The sequence below is a fragment of the Vombatus ursinus genome, unplaced genomic scaffold (assembly GCF_900497805.2).
Source record: "Vombatus ursinus unplaced genomic scaffold, bare-nosed wombat genome assembly UNPS02014863.1, whole genome shotgun sequence".
Classification (NCBI taxonomy): Eukaryota; Metazoa; Chordata; class Mammalia; order Diprotodontia; family Vombatidae; genus Vombatus; species Vombatus ursinus.
In genome coordinates this window covers 30,741,564-30,763,467 of record NW_020954641.1, presented here as the reverse complement: position 1 = coordinate 30,763,467, position 21,904 = coordinate 30,741,564, and the positions used below count along the sequence as shown (strand labels likewise).

Sequence of the window (21,904 nt, the reverse complement as noted above, 5' to 3'; positions counted from 1 at the left end):
AAAAGGTCCAGAATATCAAGAGAACTAATGAAAAGAAATACAAGGGAAGGTGGCCTAGCCACCTTGATCTTAAATTGTATCAAAGTGTATCTTAAATTGCTTAAAACAGCAATCATCAAAACTACTTGGTACTGACTAAGAAATAGAGTGGTGGATCAGTGGAATAGGTTAGGTACGCAAGACACAGTAGTCAATAGTGACTAGTGGAAGGTGGTTTAAGTGGGGCATGGACAAAGCACTCATTACATCCTTGCTTTCTTTTATATCCTCTACATTTTTCATGGGCTGCCCAAAATCCTTTGGCAGGCTACAATTGACCTGTGGGCCACATGTTGTGCAGACCTGGTCTAAGGTCTCTTTTGGTTCTAAATGTGTGAAACTACCTTATTTGACACACTCCAGCCCCTTTCCTGGTCCCCCTACCTCAGTTTTACTATAGGTCAAAATTTCTGTCTCCTGACTGCATTATTCTAGCCTTCCCTAAAAGGCCCAGCTCTCATTCATTGGTCAACATTAGGTCCCAGGCAAAGCCCAACTGATTAGCTCAGAGTGAATGTAAATAGCAATTGTTTCTAATTGGCCAGAAACCCAGAGGGTCTTCCCTTCCTAGATCTCTTTTTTTTTGACTAGGTTAAGAGCCCATTCTCTGCCTCATTTCTTATTAAACCTTAATCACTAAATAGGCATTGCCTCAGTCAAATTGAGACCTGTTAAAGACCTTAGCTTGAAAAGGCCAGGGTCCCCCACTGTACCCTGGGCCATTTCCAGGCATCCTGATCTATATCTAGCCACTGGACCCAGACGGCTCTGGAGGAGAAAGTGTGGCTGGTGACCTTGCACAGCCCTCCCTCACTTAAATCCAATTCACTTGCATGTCGTGGCATCACCTCCCTGATGTCACGGTCCTCTTCTAGAACGAGAATGAAGGACAAACAACAATTGTCAGGACGATAAGTACAGTGAGTCTCACCCTCCTCCCCAAGCATCCATCAATGGTCCCAGGAAGTTGCTAGTCACTTCAAACCTTACCACACCAATGCTCTCAAATGCAAAAATAGTAGTTCCAAAGAACAAAGGGTAGGTCTTCCAATCAGCTACAAGAGGTAGGTTTTTGGGATCTGGGATATCCTGAAAGATAAAAACATGAGGCTAGGATGAGAAGAAGCTCTATGACTCCCAGAGCAGATAAACCCTGTGAATAGTCCTGTGAAACTCTAGGAAAAGAAAAGTTAAGTTGACCTCAGTATTGTTCTCGAGAAGTTGGTGGTGGTTTCTCTCCTCCTAGAATCATTTTATATTTGCTTCTCTGTACACATGATGTATCCTCCATCAGAATGGAAGTTCCTTGAGGTTAGGGATTATTGTATTTATTTTTTTCTATGACCAGGACAGAGGTTTGTATGTAGAGGGTGTTTAATAAATGTGTGTCTAACTAAATAAAATGATGAAGTTCCTGGTCACCACTCTTTACTGATTTGTGAAGGAAAGTTTAACAGGTTCCTCTGGAGAGGAAAGAAGAAGACAGACATAAATCAGGACTAAAAGGACAGTCCTAAGCAATGGTGCTGAACAGAGGAGGAGATTAGAGAAGTGCTGGGATGAAGAGGACCTTCAGGTAATCTCAGAGAGCCATGGAGGAGTTCTCCTCTTCTTTAGGGAGTTTTTAAGGCTCAAGCTCTCAAAGACTTTGGGGTGTTATATAAATGGCACTGAACTAGGATTCAATCAATCTGGATTCAAGCCCCAGCTCTACCATTTTCCATCTGTGGGCCTTTGGACAAACTTTTTAATCAGTTTGAGCATTGGTTTCTAAATTCACAAAATGAAAATGAGGCTATTACTTATACAAAGTGTTTTTACAAACTATAGAACACTATGAACAGTAGTTATTATTATGTTATATATTATTATCACTTCATCCAGAAGTAGTGTTACAACTGCCTTATGGAGAGGAAAGAGGTAGCATTTTGTTAGCTGGGGTTGCCTGCAGAAATGATGCACAGATGAAATGTGAGCAACTACTTCCTTTCCAAATTTGTTTTGCAGGATACTTTAACACTTGCTATCTCTAAATTCACTTCAAGCAAAATATTCATTAATGTGCAAGGCACTATGCTTACCCCCTGGGAATATAAAACAGTCCTTATCCTCAAGGAAATTACATTCTACAAAGGGGATCTAATCTGTTCACAAGTCAGTAAATATAAGCTATAAAGAAGTAAACTTATTTAAAGTTATTTTTAGAAGGAAGTTATTTGAAGAGGGAAAGAATATTTAATATTGGTGTGAGGTGGAGGGACAAGGGAGGAGTAAAATTAAGAAGCCCTGTGTAGGATGTGATAGTTGATCTTCTTTGAAAGAAGATAGGGATTTCCTGAGGTGGAGGAAATACATTCTTGATAGAGGCTCACCTATGCAAAGGGATGATGTCATCTACAGGCAATAGTTAACAGGCCAGTTTGACTAGAACAGTGAGAGAAGGGTGTAATATGAACAAAAAAAAGACTGGAGGTAGATGGGAGATAGAGTGTAGACAGTTTTAAATGCCAGGCTGAGGAGTTTGAATTTTATTTTAGAAACAACTGGGAGCCACTGAAGATTTGAGTAGGGGAAAGACATGGACAGATCTGTTAGTAATATCAGCTTGGTGGCTTTGTGAAAGATAAATTGGTGAGGTGAAAGGCTAGAAGCAGAGAGTCCAAGTGGAAGTATATTGTAATAGTCCAGGTGTACAATAATGAGGGCCTCAACTATTTAAGTTGTGTGGGTGAAGAGACAGGAATGGTTGGGAGAGATATTGTGAAGATACACAGAAAGGATGGCTCTAGAGGTAGTAACCTTGGTGGCTGGCAACAGTGGTGTCCAGTGAAAAGGGGTGGGGTTGGAAGAGGTATGGGTTTTGAGGAAAATACGAATTCTGTTCTGGACATGCTGTGTTCCAAGTGCCATAGTAGGGAGGAGATGTCCAAGAGGCAGTTGTTTATCTTGAACTGGAACTCAAGAGAGAATAGCACTCTATAGATAGATGTGGTCCCTTTTATTGAAATCCTGCGCCATGAAGTCAAGCCTCTCTTTCCCTCCATGTCACATCAGACTAGCCAGCATGGTATACCACCCCATGAAAGCTGGAATAACAATCAATTAGACCTGGCACTGACTGATCTGATGTTGATTGATTGCTCAGTCATCCAGTAACAGGGACACAGGAATTTCAGAAGATATCCTTCCCTTCTACTCTTCTTTCTTTGATCAACAAATGAAAAAAGGTCTCAGGCAGCCATCCGATGATGCCAAGATGCATTACTTTTCCTGAAATTCCAGATACTACCAAAGTCCTTAGGGATCTTTCTTATCACTTTGTAAATAATTGGGATGGTGACAATGGAGAGAACTTCCATCTGGAAGCCTAGGTGTTAAAGGCCCCAGTGAGGTTATGACCATGGTCTGTGCACATACCTGAACAATGTATTGGTAGATCACAACCAGGCTGATGAACATACATATGTTGGCCAACATGGAGAAGATGGACAGGACTCTGAGGTTACGGATGAATACCAGTAACACTATGAAGGGCAGGAAGCTGAGCATGTAGAGTCGTGAGTCAATGGAAGGTGTCAAGGTCACAGTCTCATTACTATAGCAGTTGGTGGTAGTTGTATTGGCTGCTTCTATCACCTGATAAGAGGAATAGGAAGTATATCTCCCAAATAATCCTTTGACCAGGTCAAAAATTGGTCAAAACTCTTTTAAGGCTCTCCATTACCAACAAAGTTCAAACTCCCCAACCTGGCATTTAGGTCTTCCATTATCTGAGTCTAGCCTACCCTTCCAGATTTGCTCCAGTCAAACTAGTATATCCACTATTCTCCAATAGTGACTCATACTTTCCCACCTCCATATTCTTGCTGCTCTGAATTCTTGCTACCTCAAATACTCTACCTACTGTTTTGAGTCCCTTCATATCTCAATCCTACCTGTCCATCATTCAAAGTCTAGGTCAGGGGTGGGGAATTTCTGTGTTTGGATTCAGTCAAAGGGCTGCACTTGAGGACCTAGAGGGCCACATGTGGCCTCAAGGCCGCAGGTTCCCCACCCCTAGTCTAGCTCAAGTCCCACCTACTGGCCTATTCTAGGAAGACTTCTCTAAGACTTCTAGCACATAGAGCTCTTCTGAACTTCCTTACTACCTGTCCTATTCGTTGGACAATTAATTACATATCACTTTGTGACATCTAACAATACCCTGAGCTGTTTCTGAACTCTTACATTGTTATTCAACTCTTCATATTAATATGAACTCAATTGTAAGCTCCTTCAAGTCAGGAATTGTGTATTATGTTTCTTAATATTGCCCACAGCTATTAGGGAAGGGCTGAGTAAGAAGTAGATGCTTAACATATTAGGTAGAAGTACATGTAGAATTAACTATGTGTTCTATGTAAGACACTATGCTAGAGATACAAAGGCAAAGATCAAACAGTTCTTGCTCTCAGGGAGTTTACTACACAAAAATCACACTTTGCCCAATTTATATTCTCAATAAATTTGTTGATTTGGTTTAGCGATGGGAGCTCTGTATTTGAAGTCAAAGGACTTAGATTTTAAGGCTACTTCTCTTAGCACAGCAGCAGTGGCTTTGAAGTCAGAAGGCCTGGGTTTGAATCCCTTTTCTGACACTTATTACTTGTATGACGTGGGGCAAGTTACAGCCTCCCCGGACTTCACAAAATGAGATCATAGATCTGGAGTTGGAAGGGATCTTACAGGTCATCTTGTTCAACCTCTCATTTTACAGTTGAGGAACTGAAGTCTATCAAGGTTAAGGTCAAGGTCCGTCTAATGACTTATTCAAGGTCAGTGTCAGAAGGGATTTGAACCCAGGCTCTCTGATTCCAATGTGAGGGCTCATCCACTGTACTGTATAGCCTCCCTTAAATCTATAGACCAAGTAATTGCTAAGGTTCTTTTTGGTTCTTAATTCTATGATTTATCAAAAAAAATTGTCAAGGAATCAAGTACAACCTAGTTACTTTTTATGTGTCTACTTATTCATAGGATTATAGGATTTAAGAGTTGGAGGAAAACTTAGAGGTCATCTACCTCAACCCTGTCTTTTTGCAGACAAGAACCTGACTTCTAGAAAGGTTAAATGATTCATCCAAGAAAATGCAGTCCTGCAAATCAGGAACTTGATTAGTGATTCAGACATCACTGTCATCATCTGACTTTGGTCTTGCTGGTAAGCCCCTGTTATCTGTGATCCACAAGTTGTAGAGTTTAGAGTGTATAATGGAGGTAGAGATAGGAGTGGGGAAGTACCACAATTATTTTGCAACATCTGGATGGACTAACAATATAGAAATCTTTCAGCTGTACAGTGGCCTAATATTAGAAAATCCCCAACCTCTGTGCAACAACATAGTAAGGTAGATGATCTCATCCACTGTTGTAACAACTAATTGCTGGCCTTGGATTAGGTACTCTACAGTCTTCTCTAAAAGGACTTCTTTCACAAGTGTAAAAGTATTTGTTCTCTTCACCCTTGTCTCTTATCCTTGAACAAAGTTTTCTTTTTCTGATAATAAATCCTTCCACTTGCATTCTAAATACTTCCCTTTTCTTCCTTCACAGATCCCCCTATTTCTCTACCCTTTCCTCTCCTGTGAAATGTTGTAATTTTCTATCTCAAGTAGCCACAGAATGCTGATTGGCTGTGTACACTAACTGGACCTGAAAGGTTAATAGAAACCTGTATCCTAGGAATCTGAATTTGTCATCAGCATGCTAATAAATCTCTTTTCTTTCAGTTTGGCCTCTTATTTTTGACCTACAGTCATCCAACCTCAACTGATGCATATGCTTGTCCTAATAGATCAAGAGAATTCCTCAAAAGTGGCAAAAATGTTGAGCTCCTAGAGTTTCTTTGAGTGGCTATGGTATAAAAAAGAATATTTACATCTGTGGTGAAAAGATCTAGGGCTAAGCTTCAGCTTCTACCACTAAGCAATACCACTCAGAGACACTCAGTTTCTTCACTTAAGAAATAGGAATACTATTGCACCACATCACAGGTTAGTTGTTAGGATCAAGTGTAATAGCAAATGCAAAAAAGTTACATAAAATGTGAGCTGTTATTGCTATTAAATAATAGTGAAACAGTTTTGTCTTACTACTACCATAGCAATGACTAATGCAATTTTAAAAAGTTATATAAAATCCTAGAAAATCAGAACTATTCACTCTAAATTCAAACTGTTCTGAAATTGCATCCTAATTTGTGTTCATTTAGGTAATAATGCCAAAAGACTGCAGTGAATGTCTGCCCAAGGCCTGAAAGCCATTGGTCTCCTACCCTTGGCTTAGACCTCTTAAGATTCATTCATCCCAACTCTAAAATTCTAGGCCCCAACCAACCTAGTTTTAGCTTTGACATAGGGCCACATATCAAGATTAGACAAGTGCTCTGGTTAGATGTATGCCTCTGAGGCCTTGCATTTGCTAAGAAGTCTGAATCTAAGCAACTCTGTTTCTCAGTTTCATCAAAACAAGAGCAAGAAAAGTCCTACCTGCTTTAAATTATCAGCCAGAAAAACAAAATATACACAGCAGAATCCCAATTGAGTGAGAAGCAGGAAAAAAACCACAACATGCCTAGACAGAAGACAGAAAAACACAGCTGCTTTTAAAAGTTATAATGTCCATTTAGATTTTCTTATACAAATTTCATACCCAAGTCCTCTACTGAAGCCCCCCCCACTGTAGCCACCAAGATAATGCCATATTAACCTTCTTCAGGTATCATTAATAATAACAATGTTTCAATAAGAAAAGGCCTACCAAAGGTGCATTTTTAAAAGGTTGAGACACAATACATTCCTTATGATCAGGTGACACTTCTTGTACTCCACCCCTTCCCTCAACAAATGATCAACAAGGGCAGTATTGTTGTGTTCAGTGTGGTGTCTGTCTGATGGCAATAGCCATGCATTTGCTTGGCCAAAGCCATGTCTGCCAGTTGTCAACTGTTAATAGCTCTAGCTATCAAACCAGTGAAGGAATAGTAAAGTTGTGAGACAGGAAAGCAGTGGTCTAAACCCATGAAGCCAATTAATCACCACGCCTTGCCTGGAGACAGGCTAGGTCTAACCTAACCAGCTACAGGGAAGACCCTAATGTTGGGCATCTGATAGTGTTACCTTTCCAAGCCTTCTGATGGGGATTATCTCAGAACGAAGACCATGGAATTCTGGAGGTAGGATGACTATACCCTAGGAAGCTCTATCTCTACAACATTTGGCATTCTTACTTTAACTGGCCTGAGTTTTGACTTCTAAATCCTTTATAGCTTGGGATAAGGAAGAACAGGGACCATGGGGGCCCTTACTAGTGGGACTTACTAGTTTGAGGGCAACTAGAAGAGGTTAGGAGGCTAATTGGAGCTGGCCAGACTGTGAGGAGTTGGAAACATTGAATGGGGGAAGTTACTTCTATCTTAGAGTTTGTGATAGAGGAGAGGAAAAAAAATCTACAATCTGACCTATATCCCAGAATTTGGGAGAACTGATTTCAAAGGGTTTAAAGGAAGGATTGTATGTCACTGGCTAAAATCCTAAAGGACAAGTTAGCCTAGGAGGAAAGGGAAGTTTTTAAGGATGAAATCTGAGGACACAAAGAGAAACAGTTCCAGTGAAGAAGGAAAAGGCAAGCTGCAGAAAGTCCTCACTGAGGATATAGGAGGAACTCTCCAACTAACTTTGATTTTAGAGACACATAAAGAAGTTGGAAGCAAGAACAAGTAATCAATCAGTAAGCATTTATTAAGCACTTACTAGATGTTAGGTACTCAGGATAGAAAGAATGAAATAGTCCCTACCTTCAAGGGGCTTACATTCTAACAAGTAACAGGATGAAGAAAAAGCAAAACCTAGTCTTGTAAGAATTGTAATGAGTGCTAAAATTCTGAATGAGCTGAGGCTGGTGAAAAAGACTATGGATGACAAAAACGACAAAGTTTTGCTTTTTTAAGAAAGCTATATTGAGTCATTGCTCAGGGTGGATGAAACTATGATAAAGAGTGACAGAGAGAAGGCAAAGCTACTCCTAAGAAGGAGAAAGATCTTTGGACTGGAAAGAATAATTATGGCTACAAATAGTTGACACCCAAGATAGGAGATAAACCAAGAGAGCAATAGTTGCCCCGATGAGTTCAAGTCACCTGGCCCAGATGAACTACATCCTCTGATACCAAAAGCAAGAAAACAAACAACTGGCAGATTTGATTACTGAGCTGTTATCAGTCATCATTGAAAGGCTGCAGAGAAATGGAATGATACCATTGGCAACTGTTGTACTGATTTTCAAAAAGATGAAGAAGAAGAGAATGGAGTCTCTGTAAATTAGTGGTGAGTAAGACTGACGTGGCATTCTTGCAAAAATCTAGAATGCATTATTTAAGAGATGAATAGTGAATATCTTGAAAGGAGAACACTGATTACAAAGAACTAGCATGACTTTATCCAAAACAGGTGATGCCAGTCAAACTTTGTTCCTTTGTTTGACAGGTGTAATAAACTAGTAGAAAAGAGTAATGTTGTAAAAAGAGTTTTACTTATATTTTAAAATAAAGTCTCTTATACTACTCATATGACAAAGATGGGGAGATGAAGGCTAGACCTTTAGATGGATTGTTTAATGGGAGGGGGGTGTCATTAAAAGTTAAATTTCATTTTAGAAAGAAGTCCCTAATGGAGCATAGGTGTTTGACCCTGTGCTGTTTGATGTTTTTAAGTCAATGACTTGGATAAAGGCATAGATGCTTACCAGATTTTCAGATGACACAAAACTGGTAGGGAGAGCAAACACACTGGATGACAGTTAGGATTTTAAAAAATTTGAACAGGTTAGCATCTGGGTTGAATCAAATAGGATTAAATTTTAGCTTTCTTCTTGGGTGAAAAATAAATCAATCTCACAATAGAGGACTGGACATGCAGCTCATCTCACAAAGAGGCAGGAAATAGTATGATAAGTGATCTAAGGTGACATTGAGAGCAAAGTTTTCTAGGAATAAGGAAGAAACATTTCTCAGTACTCTGCCCTTATCAGGCTGCATCTGGACTACTGCATTCAGTTCTGGGCACCAGAGTACAGTATAGACCAACATTTCTTAACTTGGGCTCTGTGAATTTTTTGAAAAATAATTTTGATAATTTTAACTGGTTTCCTTTTTTATCCTATGTATTTTATTTTATGCATTTAAAGATATTGTTCTGAGAAAGGATCCATAGACTTCATCAGCCTGCCAAGGAGGTCTAGGACAAAAAAAGGGTAAGAACCCCCAATCTAGACTTTCAGTTCCCTGGAGATGGGGCAGAAAGATTACTGAAATTTCCTTTTTATTATAATAAATATGACCAGTATTGATACAATACTTGAAGGTCTGTAAAGTTACTTATATATTATCTTATTTAGTCTTCACAACAATCCTGTAAAATAAGTGCTATTATTATCCCTATTTGATAGATACGAAAAACTAAGAGTGGCAGGGGTTAAGTGACTTGCCCACACTAGCAAGTGTCTGAGGCAGGATTCAAACTCAGGCCTTCTGATTCCAAGTGTAGCACTCAATCCACTATGCCACTTCCCCGTGTACACGCTCAAATATAGCATAGTGTATGGAAGGAGATTGGCATTTCTTACATTTGAATGGAGATTGATAAAGTCACTTGTCTCTATAAAATGTTGTTAGGAAGGATATCGGTAAGCTGGGGAAGGAAATGGCAAACTACTCCAGTATCTTTGCCAAGAAAACTCTAAATGGGGTCATGAAGAGTAGGACATCAAATGACTGAATAAATCGGTAAGCTGGAAAACAGGAGGTAGTGGGCAACCAGAATGACCAAGAGTCTTGGGATCATGCTATGTGAAGACTGATGGGGCTGGGTGCTTAGCCTTCCAAAGAGAAGATGTAGGAGAAAAGATGCCCCCTGAGCTTAAGTCTTTGAAGGGATGTCATGTGGAAGATGAATTAGACTTATTTTCCTTGGCCCCAAAGGGCAGTACTAGGAGTAATCACAGGAAATTTCAGAGGGATAAATGTTGGTAAGATGTAAAGAAAAAATTTCCTGATAATTAGAGTGATCCAAAGAGGAACAGGCTGCCTGTGGAGATATAGTCTGGTTGCAAATGTCTCTGTAAAAATCTTTGTTCCAAGCTCCCATGATGCCCTGTTTGAGTAGGTACCCAAGAAGCAAAAAGTCAATAGTTATTTCCATGGAGCTGGAAGTCTTTAGAGGGTAGCCAGGTGGCACAGTGACTAGAGTGCTGGGCCTGGATTCAGAAAGACCTGAATTCAAATTTGACCTCAGATATTGACTAGCTATGTAATCCTAGGGAAGTCACTAAAAAAATTGCTATTTGTCTCAATTTCTCCATCTGTAAAATGGAGATAATATAGCTCTTGCCTCCCAGAATCGTTGTGAAGATTAAATGAAATAGTAATTATGAAGTGCTTAGCACTGTGCCTGGCACATAGTAAGCTCTATGTAAATGTTAGCTATTATTATTATTAGAGAACAAGGGCAGAGACTGGGCAAATTTAGTTCCCTAGGAACCATATGTAATTGACATAAAAACATTTTCATAAAACAAACATTAAATACCCACTGTTTATAAAATCCAAAGTTAAGTGTTAAGAATGATACATAGTTTAAAGACATGGTCCCTGCTCTCAGGGAGCTTACAATCTAGGAGCTAGAAAACTCCTGTACAATTCTTTGGGTTCCTAGCGTTTTCTCCCATCAGATCAAGAGGCTCAGCAGAACCCCAAGGTATTTTGTCCCCTTCCAGGCAAGGGGACTGTGCCTGCTGTTACCTTCCCCAAAGGGCATGATTCTGGAGCCAAGAGCTGGGGCTGGTCTGTAGCCCATACATCACTGCATCTCCATAATCCAAAAAGGGCTTCTGTAGCCTGAGGGGAAAGGACAATACAAAACATTAGTTGTCAGCTAACATTTTTGTACCACAAAAGAGTTTACAAAGCCCTTGCCTCATAACAGGCCTGAAGTAGATAGTAGAAGTATAATTGGCTGTATTTTACAGATTATCTCTGAGCCTCAGTTTCTTGAAGTGACTTAGTCCTGGGTCACAGAGCTCAAACCATAATAGTCAAAATATGTTACCCTCCAATAGTCACCCTTTTATGAGGTGACTATTATTGAATTAGGAGAAGTTTAAAATAACATGTGACTATGTGGGCAGCTAGATGGGTGGGCAGCACAGTAGATGGAGCACCAGGTCTGGAGTCAGGAAGACTTGAGTTCAAATCTGGTCTCAGACACATTTGCTGTATGACTCTGATCAAGTTACTTAACCCTGTTTGCCTCAGTTTCCTCATCTTGTAAAATGATCTGGAGAAGGAAACGCTTCAGTATCTTTGCCAAGAAAACCCCAAATAGGGTCACAAAGAGTTGGATGTGACTGAAATGACTGAACAACAAAAATATATGAATAATGTGACTGTAATATGAATTAAGTCGTTTTGAAAGGAGGAGAAAAATCTATAGCTATACACTTTAAGATATCATTAATTACAGGTCATATTCAGGTTGATACAAACTCAATTTGGGGAAATAGTGTGGCCTGGGTTCAGACCACTATGAGTGATGGCAGTCTAAAACCTAAATTCAAATCTTCTGACCTCAAATTCAGTGCTCTTTCCACTGTACCACCTGCCTCTGTAAAATGGAGCCAAGAGTACTCACATTCTCTACCTCAGGCTTGTTGTAAGGCAAGGACTTAGTAAACTAATGTGCTGCAGAAACCAGGAATGAGAGAACAGGAAAGACCTTTTCTATATTCAATTAAACAACTGAACAAACATGTTGTGTATGTCTTTGTTACCTAGCAAGTATAAAAAAAGAGTCCTTGACTTCAAGGGATTTACAGTCCTATGAGTCCAGCAGACATGTGCTTCAGTAAGTATCATGCAAGGTAGACTACGATAAGGGCAAAGTCAAAATCTAGTCAAAATGTTTTAGGAAAATTTGAGAACATAATTCCTTTCAGTTAATCATAGTCAGCTAGGTGGCACAGTGAGTAGAGCCCTACACTTGGAGTCAAGAAGACCTGAATTCAAATCCTGCTCTCAGACACTTACTTCTTATGTGACCCTGGGCAAGTCTCTAAACCTCTCACAGGCTCAGTTTCCTCATTTGAAAAATGTAAAGAATAATAGTACCTACTTCCTAGAGATTGTTGTGATGATCAAATGAGATGGTTTTTGTAAAGCACTTTGCAAACCTTAAGGTAGCATATATAACTGCTAGCTGGCTGAGTGTATATGGGGACAGTTGAATCCCTAGGCAGTAAAGAAAGATATGCATGTGTTCTCACTGCAAAATAAGCAGAGGAGGCATGTACAGGGAACAAGGTGGCCCTGTAAGAACTAAGAGAGTTTAATTGGAATTGCCAAATATTGGCTCATTTCCTGTGTGTCACCTCCATAGAATGAGGGCACCAAGTCTTGAGGTGATCTAGATGAACTTCTTTCTGACTCCTTGAAGATTCAAAGTTATTAGAGATGTTAGAGACCAGACTAGCTCTAAAGCAGGGTCACTGAAGTGAATTGCAGTTCATAAAAAAAATTAGATTTGTGAAAGGAACACTGAGACTGTTTAGTATGGTGATATGGACTTCCCAAGATCATGCTCCATCCTTCCAGTAATCTCTCTTTGGCAAATTGGGAAATAATTGGAAGAGTTAAAGAGATGAAACTAGACAGCCTAATGAATAGAGTGCTGGGCTTGGAGTCAGATCCAAATCCTGCTGCAGGCACCTACTAGATGTACGATTCTGGAAATGTCATTTAGCCTCCCTAAGCCTCAATTTTCTCATCTGTAAAATGGGGACAATATTAGCATCTACTTTCCTGGGCTGTTTTGAGGATCAAATGAGATAATATTTGTAAAAGGGTTTTGCAAACCTAAAACCGTAAAGTATTATATAAATGTTAGCTATTATTATTGTTATCATCATCATTATGATTAGCTATATAAGTTCATTGCAAGTAGGGATTGTGTCATTCTTTGTACTTGTATCCTAAGTGCCTGGCACAGAACAAGCATTTAATCAATACTTGTCAATTGATTTTGATTGAGCAGGGTAGGGGAGATAAGGCCAGATGGAAGGGATGAGTTGATGGAGATGAAATTGGGTGAAGGATGGGGAATTTAACAGTAGTGACAGGGGAAGGAGATTGAAGTAAAAGCTATAATCTAGTTGTTTTTTTTTTTTTAATTTTTAGGCAATTGGGGTTAAGTGACTTGCCCAGGGTCACACAGCTAGTAAATGTCAAGTGTTTGGTCTGAGGCCGGATTTGAACTCAGGTCCTCTTGACTTCAGGGCCGGTGCTCTATCCATTGTGCCACCTAGCTGCGCCTAAAAGCTATATCCTAGAGGCAATAGGGAGCCAGTGGAGGTGAGTGAAGAGGTAGTTTACTAGTTAGATCTTCACTTAAGGAAAAGTAGCCGTATGGGAGGGATGCTATGGGTGTCAAAAGGGCAAAAACTGGCAATAGATGGGTTATGTGGGATACAGGAGACTGAGGAGTCAAGGATGACATTGGGAGACTAGAAGAATTGTGGTATTTTCAAAAATTTGGGAAGTCTGGAAAACAGATAAGTTTGAGGGAAAAGGTAGTAAGTTCCCTTTTGTACATGCTGAGTTGGAGCTGTCTCTAGGACATTCAGTTTGAATGTCCCAACAAGCAATTGGTTACATGGGACAGAAACTAAGGGAGAGACTGGGTTGCACATAAAGGTCTGGGAGTGACCTGAATAGAGATGGTTATTAAATTCATGGGAACTGATGAGGTCACCAAAAGAATATATATAGGAAGAAGAGAAGGGGGCCTGGACAAAGTAATGGAAAAAACCTATGATTAGTGGCTCTGATATGATCTAGCAAAGAAAACTGAAGAGTGGCCAGACAGGTAGGAAGAGAACCCATCAGGAACAACACGAGGAAATCCCAGAGAAGAAAGAGAACATTCGGGAGGAGCTAGTTGACAACTGTGTCAAATACAGCAATGAAGTCAAGTAAGATGAGGATTGAGAAAAGACCATTAGATATGGCATTCAAGGGTTGATTATTGGTAACTTTGCAGAGAGAAGTTTCATTTGAGTGATGAAGTTATGAGGTTTTGGGTGGAAGGAGAAGTAGAGGTAGTAGAAGTGAAGGAAGAGGAGGAAGGGTAGATGACTTTTTCTAGGAGTTTAGTAGAGAGGGAGGAACCTCAAAGATGTTGATGGATGATGGTGGCAGAGAGATCTTCTGGAGTGGTAGTGCGGAATCAGAAGCATTCCAACTCTCTTTCCTGGACCACTGTGTTGGAAGATATGAGGGAAGGTACAACTGATGCTGGAGAGGATAGCAAGGGATGCAGTGTCACCTGGAGAAAGCTAGGTCTCAATGAAGGCTAGGAGATGGAAGGAACATGAGAGAAAGATGTCTAGGATGAAGTTGTTTGTTTATTATGAAATGGGAATTCCAGAGGGTATAGTGGAAGGGTTGGGCAGGGTTGTAGTGGGATGTGGGTGGGGTTTGTAGACACTTTGCTCCTAGTGGGGCTAGTAATTAAGGAATATGCTTGGTAGGAGTTCACTAACTATAGAGGTATAGTGAATGAAAGATGAACAATAATGCTCACTATACTGAGGTGTTATTGTCAGGCAAAAGTCAGGTGTGTAGGGCACTATTTGTGCCTATGAGACCTCTGGGCAGAATCCTTATGGAGAAAAATTGCCAAATATGATGTGGTTCCACTAGTGGAATCATAGAATATAGTAGCTGAAAGGCTCCTTGAATATTCTGTGTATTCCAACCCTTCACTTTAGAAGTAAGAAAAAGGCCCAAAGAAAGCAAGCAATTTACTAAAGGTCACATAGGTAGTTCTGGGATTAGAACTTGAGTCTCTTAGTTCCTGGGCCAGGACTCTTTCAATTATACTATGCTCCTTCATGGATACTAAATTCTAGGCTCAATTGATCTCTTGTCTGGCACAAACCTAATAATAATAGTTGATAAATGTCAATGCTCTTTGAAAAATGCCAACTCTATTCAATAGGTACTATCCCCATTTTTCAGATAAAAAAATAGAGGCCTAACTACTAAGTGTCAGAGGCAGAATTCAAACCTAGGTCTTCTTAGGCCAAGTCCAATAAGTTATTCACTTCTAAAAGGGAAGGTAAGAGTCGGTAGAAGAGAGGTGGGTACAGCTTTGAAAGGGTAAGACATTTGGTGACTAGACAGGGATCTAGTTTTGTGTCTTCTATGTTTTAGAAAGTTCTTGAAGTAGGAGTGGCTCAACAACTTTTGTTCTATTTGAGAAACAGATAGTAATGAAATGGTTTCATTTAAGCTCTGAAAAAAATCATACATATGTCACATTAAGACCAGAAAGACAAATGAAACATGGCTACACCAATACACACAAGGAACATAGACCAAAGTACAAAACCTTTTATTCAAGAATAGGGAGAAGTAGGGGCAGCTAGGTGGCACAGTGGATAGAACACTGGCCCTGAAGTCAGGAGGACCTGAGTTCAAATCCAGCCTCGGACTAAACACTTGACATTTACTAGCTGTGTGACCCTGGGCAAGTCACTTAACCCCAATTGCCTTTAAAAAAAAAAAAGAATAGGGAGAAGTAAGTGTATCTTACCTGCGGCACAAGTGGCGAGCACACTTCACCAGGATGCCCATACAGTGTACAGCCACAATGCCCATGAGCAACAGACTGAGAGGACCCATCTTTAGAGAAGGGTTTGGGGAGAGAAAAGGAGACGTAGTTATTAAAACCATAAGAGGCAGGGATGGCTGAACAAAGACAACATTGTTACAGTTTATCCTTAGGAAACAACCATCTGATTGATCCAATGAAGAGGCAAATGTTGAGATTGAAGAGGAAATTGTATGAAATGGACACTGGTATGAACTCTAGTAAGTTTCTGAGTCTCCTCAAGAAAAAAAAAAGGGATGTGTTCATAACCTATCAGTGGTGTAGCAAAGACAGACTTAGACTGGAAGAGACAAAGATTCTAGCTCAAATCCATCTAACTCATTGTGATTTTCCCTTCTCTGGGCCTTAATTCCATCTTATTAAAAAAAAATGGGGGAGGGAAGGAGGAAGTAGACTAGATAATCATGATCTCTAAGGGTTTTTTCAGTTCTGACATTCTATGATTCTAAGTGTATCACTTCAGGATATAACTTCAGGGACAGCCAAATATACCCTATGATTTCTTCCTAAACTTAGTTTAATAAAGATTTAGTGTTCTGTCTAACTTTCAAGGCACTCTCAGTGTCCAAAAGGGTCTTACCCAGGGGTGGGGAACCTGTGGTCTTCTAGGTCCTTGGGTGCAGCCTTTTGACTAAGTTCAAGTTTTACAGAACAAATCCTTTTATTAAGGGGATTTGTTCTGTGAGGTTTGGATTCAGTCAAAGGGCCACACTTGAGGACCTAGAGAGACACATGTGACCTCGAGGCCCCAAGTTCCTCTTTGGAAGTTCAATTAAAGAATAAGCTTTCCCATTTCATTATCATAAATGAATGAATGAATGAATAAACAAACAAATGAAAGTGACATCACCCTCACTAACTCTTTCCCAGAGTGATGGGATATTCCTCCCTCCTACAGCACCCACACCTCTTACCAAGAGCCCTGCATTCTTCACTGCCAGGGGCAGTCCCAGGAGACCTGTGCCAATATTCCCTTTCAACAGGTGAATCAAAGTTTGGAACCATCTGCAAAAGTAGACAAGGAGAATCAGTGTGGAGGGAGGGGTACCCCATGCTCAGTTCCTGGGCTGTAGTTGCAGACAAAGCAACAGAACTGGTTTAGGTGGTACCAATGGTGCAATCTGTGAGCTCCATTGTCCTCTCCTGTAATATCTGGAATTGATGCCAATTACTACATTGACTATACTAGAGCTCTGTCCCCGAAACTAGAGCACAGGCATCTAAAGCCCTGTGGAAGGAACATCCTATTGCATTCCAACTTGCAAATCATGTGGAGACACCTTGAAGAGGCAGAATCATTTAGAATAAAGGTCCTGTGGGGAATCACCTGACCATGGAATTGGTCTCAGGTGAATATCCTAATAAATCGATTCCTTAGGAGATTGAAGAGGACAAAAAGATATACCTGAGTGACTGCAGGTCTGACTGCTAGACCTGCTGTGTTGATTGAAGGCAAAACAAACATAGGGAAATATAGTATAGCCTTCATATTCTATACCACTCACTCCCAGGACTGCAGGTATTTTAGAAGAACAAGACATTTTTTCCTGCCCATTCTGCACCCACAAGCAAATTAATCTAAAACAAAACCCATGTTATTCTCTTGCTCAAACTTTTCAATGGCATAGTGTTGCTTGAAGATAAAGTCCAAATTCCTTAGTCTGAAATTTTAGGCCCTTGACATATGGTACCATGCTACCTCTTCATCTTTTGCATCATATCACACACACATGCACACATACACCTCTAATATTCTCCAAGCACCAGCTAAATTAAAGAACTCAGTTTCCTCTAGATGCATCCTGTACTTTGCCATCTCTGTTCCCAGAGTTCTTCATCCCTGGAATGACCTTCTCCTATCTTATTTCTCCGTCTACCCCATCCAGGTTCAATTCAAAAGCTGTTTAGTCTATGAAGCCTTCTCTGAATTTTCTTCCTTCTCCACTGGAGTGGAACTGAAGTGACTTCTCCCTTCTTTGAGACCTCATAGCACTTAGGTGCATAACAGGAGCAGAACATGTTTTATTCTTCATTATAGTTGTTTGTGTGGGAGCAGAACATGTTTTATTCTGCATCATAGTTTGTGTGTGTGTGTGTGTGTGTGTGTGTGTCTTTATCTTACCTGGTACAAGCTCCTGGAGGACAAAGACTGTATAAATGAATTAGCACATGTTGTATGTACAGAAGGGTGAAAAAGAGAACAAAAGAACAACAAACAAAAGATTACTGGAGTAAGAAGACGTGAATTTGCATCCTGGTTCTACCACTTAACTGACTGTGTACCTTAGGCAAATCACTTCATTTTTATGAGCCTCAGTTTCCTCCTATGTGAAAAGGAAGATATTATTTGTACCTCTCACCTCATAGGCTTGTCATGAGGTTCAAATGAGATAGGGCCTATGGTGCTCTTTACAAACCTTAAAAACACTATCTGCTATTATCAATAACAAAAGAAATCTCTAATGGTCTTGAAAGGGTTGTGATAAAAGCAGCAATCTTACTAGAATGTGGGAGATACAGGGTCACTGAAGCAAGAAAGGTACGGAGTCCCAGAATCCTACGGTTGGCAGGGATCTTAGGATGTCATGCAATCCATTTCCAGTTTCTGAGAACAGGTCAACCTACAGAAACGACCCCCTATGGGGAAGGAAGCAGAAGGGCCTAGCATTTGTAAACAAACAAGAAAAGGGCCTAAAGCCTTGGTTCTCAAGTCAGTACAAACAGAGTAGGCGATTGAGAAATAACAGTGACAGGTACAAGTAAATGGCCGCTTTTGGCCTTTAGGCTTCCCACAGTTTACAGACAGTGAAAATAAAGACCCAGCCTCCTGCCCAAGAGTGACCCTAGTGTGTTTGAGTGGGTGGAGATTTCTGTTAAGCTTCACTCCAACTCATGTGTAGTAGGTTGACATGACAGAATAGCAGGATACCTGAGAACATACTGTAGGACAAGAGAACTCAGCTGGCTCTTAGAACAAGGAATATCAGAGCTGAAAGGAGTCTTGAAGGTTGTCTGGTCCAATTACTTCATTTTACAGATGAGAAAACTGAGGGCCAGAAGTTTACATGAAATATCTATGGTCACCCAGGTTGTAAGAAGGAGAACAAATATTCGAATTTTGATCCTCTGATTTGAAATTCAGTGTTACTTCCTCTATGAACCATTATGCTGTCCTCCAAAGGCCCAGAAAGAGGAAGTGATTTGTTGAAAGTTACCTAAGTTTTGTTCCCTGAGCGTACACACACACATACATGATGGGGCAGAAGGTGGAAGACTGGTAGTGTTCCTGGAAAACCCATAACAGGAGGTAAGGACAAATTGAGCCAAAAACAAAATTTCAACAAGTGTGCCTTTACCCTTTGTTAGCTGAAAACTAAATATCTAGCATGTTTCTCCTCATTTGCCTCCTTCCACTTGGGCAAAGTTAAACTGAAGTGGGCTTCAGTTCATATGTAAAAATAGTATTTCTGAAGAGATGGTAGAGAACTCTGACCATGGGCTAAGAAAACATATTTCTTTTGTTAGTTTAGTGATTCCTTTTATCCTAGCAACCCAGACCCTCTGTTATACATCTAAATCCTCTAATGGCCGAGGAGTAATTATTCAGCTTGTTAAGTGTTAAGGAGAGCAATGAACACAGATCACAGCTAAGTAGATACCCCTTTTTATTTCCATAGGCAGAGATATCACCCAAATAGCCCCTGCGTTACCACATGCTGGAGACAGGTTCCTTTTGCAACTAAGAAAGGGTAAATGGTTCACTTTTGAAATGTTTACTTAAGAGCCTGGGAGCTCAAAATGAGCTGATATGTTTCTCTTGGGAATACTTAATCTTAAATACTCATTCTAACCCTCTCCAGCAACAATTAGAAAAAACCCAGGACTAGCAACCGGGAAACCTAGGGTCTGATCTTGGATGGATCCCTCACTTCCTGTGTGATCTCAATGAATGTCTTTCCTCTCCCCAGCTCTGTTAAGTGGAGATGGACCGACTAGATGATCTCTGTGGTTCATTCCAGAGCTATCAATCCATGATTCTAGGTCACCCCTGTTCACTGCACACTAGCAGCCAAGTGTCATTTTGCACTACCTGGGTAATACTTCTCTAGGCCCCAGAACTAAATTAGATCTCAAGTCAGGCCTTGGGGAATGTGCCCTCTGTCCCTGAATTCTCCACAGCCCCAGGGGCTTTCCTTGCAGGTTACCAGCCTGTGTAGGTGTTGAAAAAACAAACTTCTATCTATTGGGCATCAATTCAAACAGATTAGATGCAAAGAGAACCCTGTTAGATAATCCCTGAATAAGAAACAAAGAACATTTCCCCAGAAAAACCCTATTTTTCTACTTATGATAGATCCAAGACAGAGTCTGAAGGGAAGAGGGGGAGCCAGAATCCAGTGACCTTCTGAGAGGAGTCTCTACAATTTTTATTTGATGAGAAGGGGGTAGGAAAGTCAGGCCTCACTGTCATCATTGGCAAAATGGCAATTTTAATATTTATTCTCCCTTCTTCATGAGGTTATTTGAGCTATTAGTATTAATACCAGAAATCCCCAGGCTCTCCCTAATGCTCATGAGAGGTCCTAAATTCAGGTACCATTTTTCTCTAGATCAGGAATTTAACCTGGGGTCCATGAACTCATTTTAAAAGTCAAGTCAACAAGCATCTATTAAGCACCTACTATGTGCCAGGCATTGTACTAAATGCTGAGGATACAAAGAAAGTCAAAAAATAAAAATAATCCCTGTTCTCAAGGAACTCACAGTCTAATGGGAGAAAGATAATGGGTAAAGAATTACAAACAAGATACATGCAGCATAAATCGGAGATACTCTCACAGAGGAGGCAATAAGATGAAGGAGGTATAGAAAAGTCTTCTTATGGAATATGGGACTTGAAGACTTGGAGAAAGTCAGCAAAGCTATACATTTTATTTTATGCATTCAAAAACATTATTCTGAGAAGGGATCCATAGGTTTCCCCAGGATGCCAAAGGGGTCTATAACACAAAAAAGGTTAAGGACCCCTGGCCTAGATGCTTTCTTAGAGCAGCTTGGGTTTCTGCTCTGCACTCAGGACCTTATAGGGACAGCACAGCCAGGAAGAACAAAGTCTACAAAGCAGACCGGATCCTCAGTGGCAAGGAGTTCTGATCTTAGCTTTGCAACTAACTTAATATTCCCATAACTCAATTTCTCCATTTGTCAAATGGGGAGAATGAGATACACCTACTTCTCAACACCACCTACGAAGAACCAAAGGACAACCCAAAGAGTATTTATTGCAAACACAAGATAGAACAGTAACCAGGCCAAAAATAAGAAAGACAAAATGAACCACTTACGTTATCCCCTTGACCTTCTGGTAAGAGCTTGGGTCAGAGCCATTGCTCCCACCCTCAGGGGTGATCCCCTCCTTGGATCTGTAGTTGTTACATTCTTTGTTCTGGAACTTCCAGGTGCTGTCTGGTGGGCTGACTGGACTAGAACTGAAGGTCACAGTAGCCTTGGTCTTGAGCTCCAGGTTCCAAATGGGATCTTTATTTGGAGTAGCCATGACTGCAGACTCCAAAAGTAGCTCTAAAAGTATTGATAAAGTATGGGAAAGGTGCCTGGTATGAAGGTAAACAGATGCTTAGTGCAGATGGACAATCACAGCTCAACTGACTGTGCCTTCACAGGCTGTTTTTAGGAGCTTAAATAAGGCCCCGCCCAACTCTCCTGGACTAACACCTATTCTCCTTTGCTGAAGAGACCCAGTGGAAGTGCCTTTTGGTTTCAGACTCTCCCAGGGCCCTAATGAGGAGAAACCAGAAGTCCCTAAACTAAACTAGACTAAAGTCCCTCTGTCCCCAGCTTTTCTACCCCACATCCACATCCCGCAGTGATTTGCGGGAGGCCAAACCTAGAGTTTGCTTCTCCTGAAACAATCAACAGGTATTTATTGACTACCTATTATGTGCTGTACACTGTTCTAGAGGATAGAGATATAAATAGAACAACATGTATGTATATAGGCATATATAAAATAAATACAAAGTAATTGGGAGAGGCTGGCCTCAGACACTAACTATGTGACTCTGGGCAAGTCACTTAACCCTGTT

General features: G+C 40.5%; 1 protein-coding gene across 2 annotated transcripts in view; it reads right to left on the bottom strand.

Annotated features, from left to right (window-relative positions):
• LOC114027725 (proton-coupled amino acid transporter 1-like) overlaps positions 1 to 21,447 on the bottom strand; it is a 30,139-nt gene extending 8,692 nt beyond the window's left edge. For both annotated transcript variants that reach the window (XM_027841816.1, XM_027841817.1), the window contains exons 1-7: positions 21,146 to 21,447; positions 16,715 to 16,805; positions 15,723 to 15,811; positions 10,874 to 10,969; positions 6,567 to 6,651; positions 3,457 to 3,675; positions 1,030 to 1,128 (exon numbers count right to left, since the gene is read on the bottom strand). In XM_027841816.1, coding sequence (XP_027697617.1) covers positions 1,030 to 1,128; positions 3,457 to 3,675; positions 6,567 to 6,651; positions 10,874 to 10,969; positions 15,723 to 15,811; positions 16,715 to 16,805; positions 21,146 to 21,357 — 891 coding nt within the window. In that variant the 5' untranslated portion in view covers positions 21,358 to 21,447. The remainder of the gene's footprint in view (positions 1 to 1,029; positions 1,129 to 3,456; positions 3,676 to 6,566; positions 6,652 to 10,873; positions 10,970 to 15,722; positions 15,812 to 16,714; positions 16,806 to 21,145) is intronic.
• Between the last annotated feature and the right edge of the window lie 457 nt (positions 21,448 to 21,904).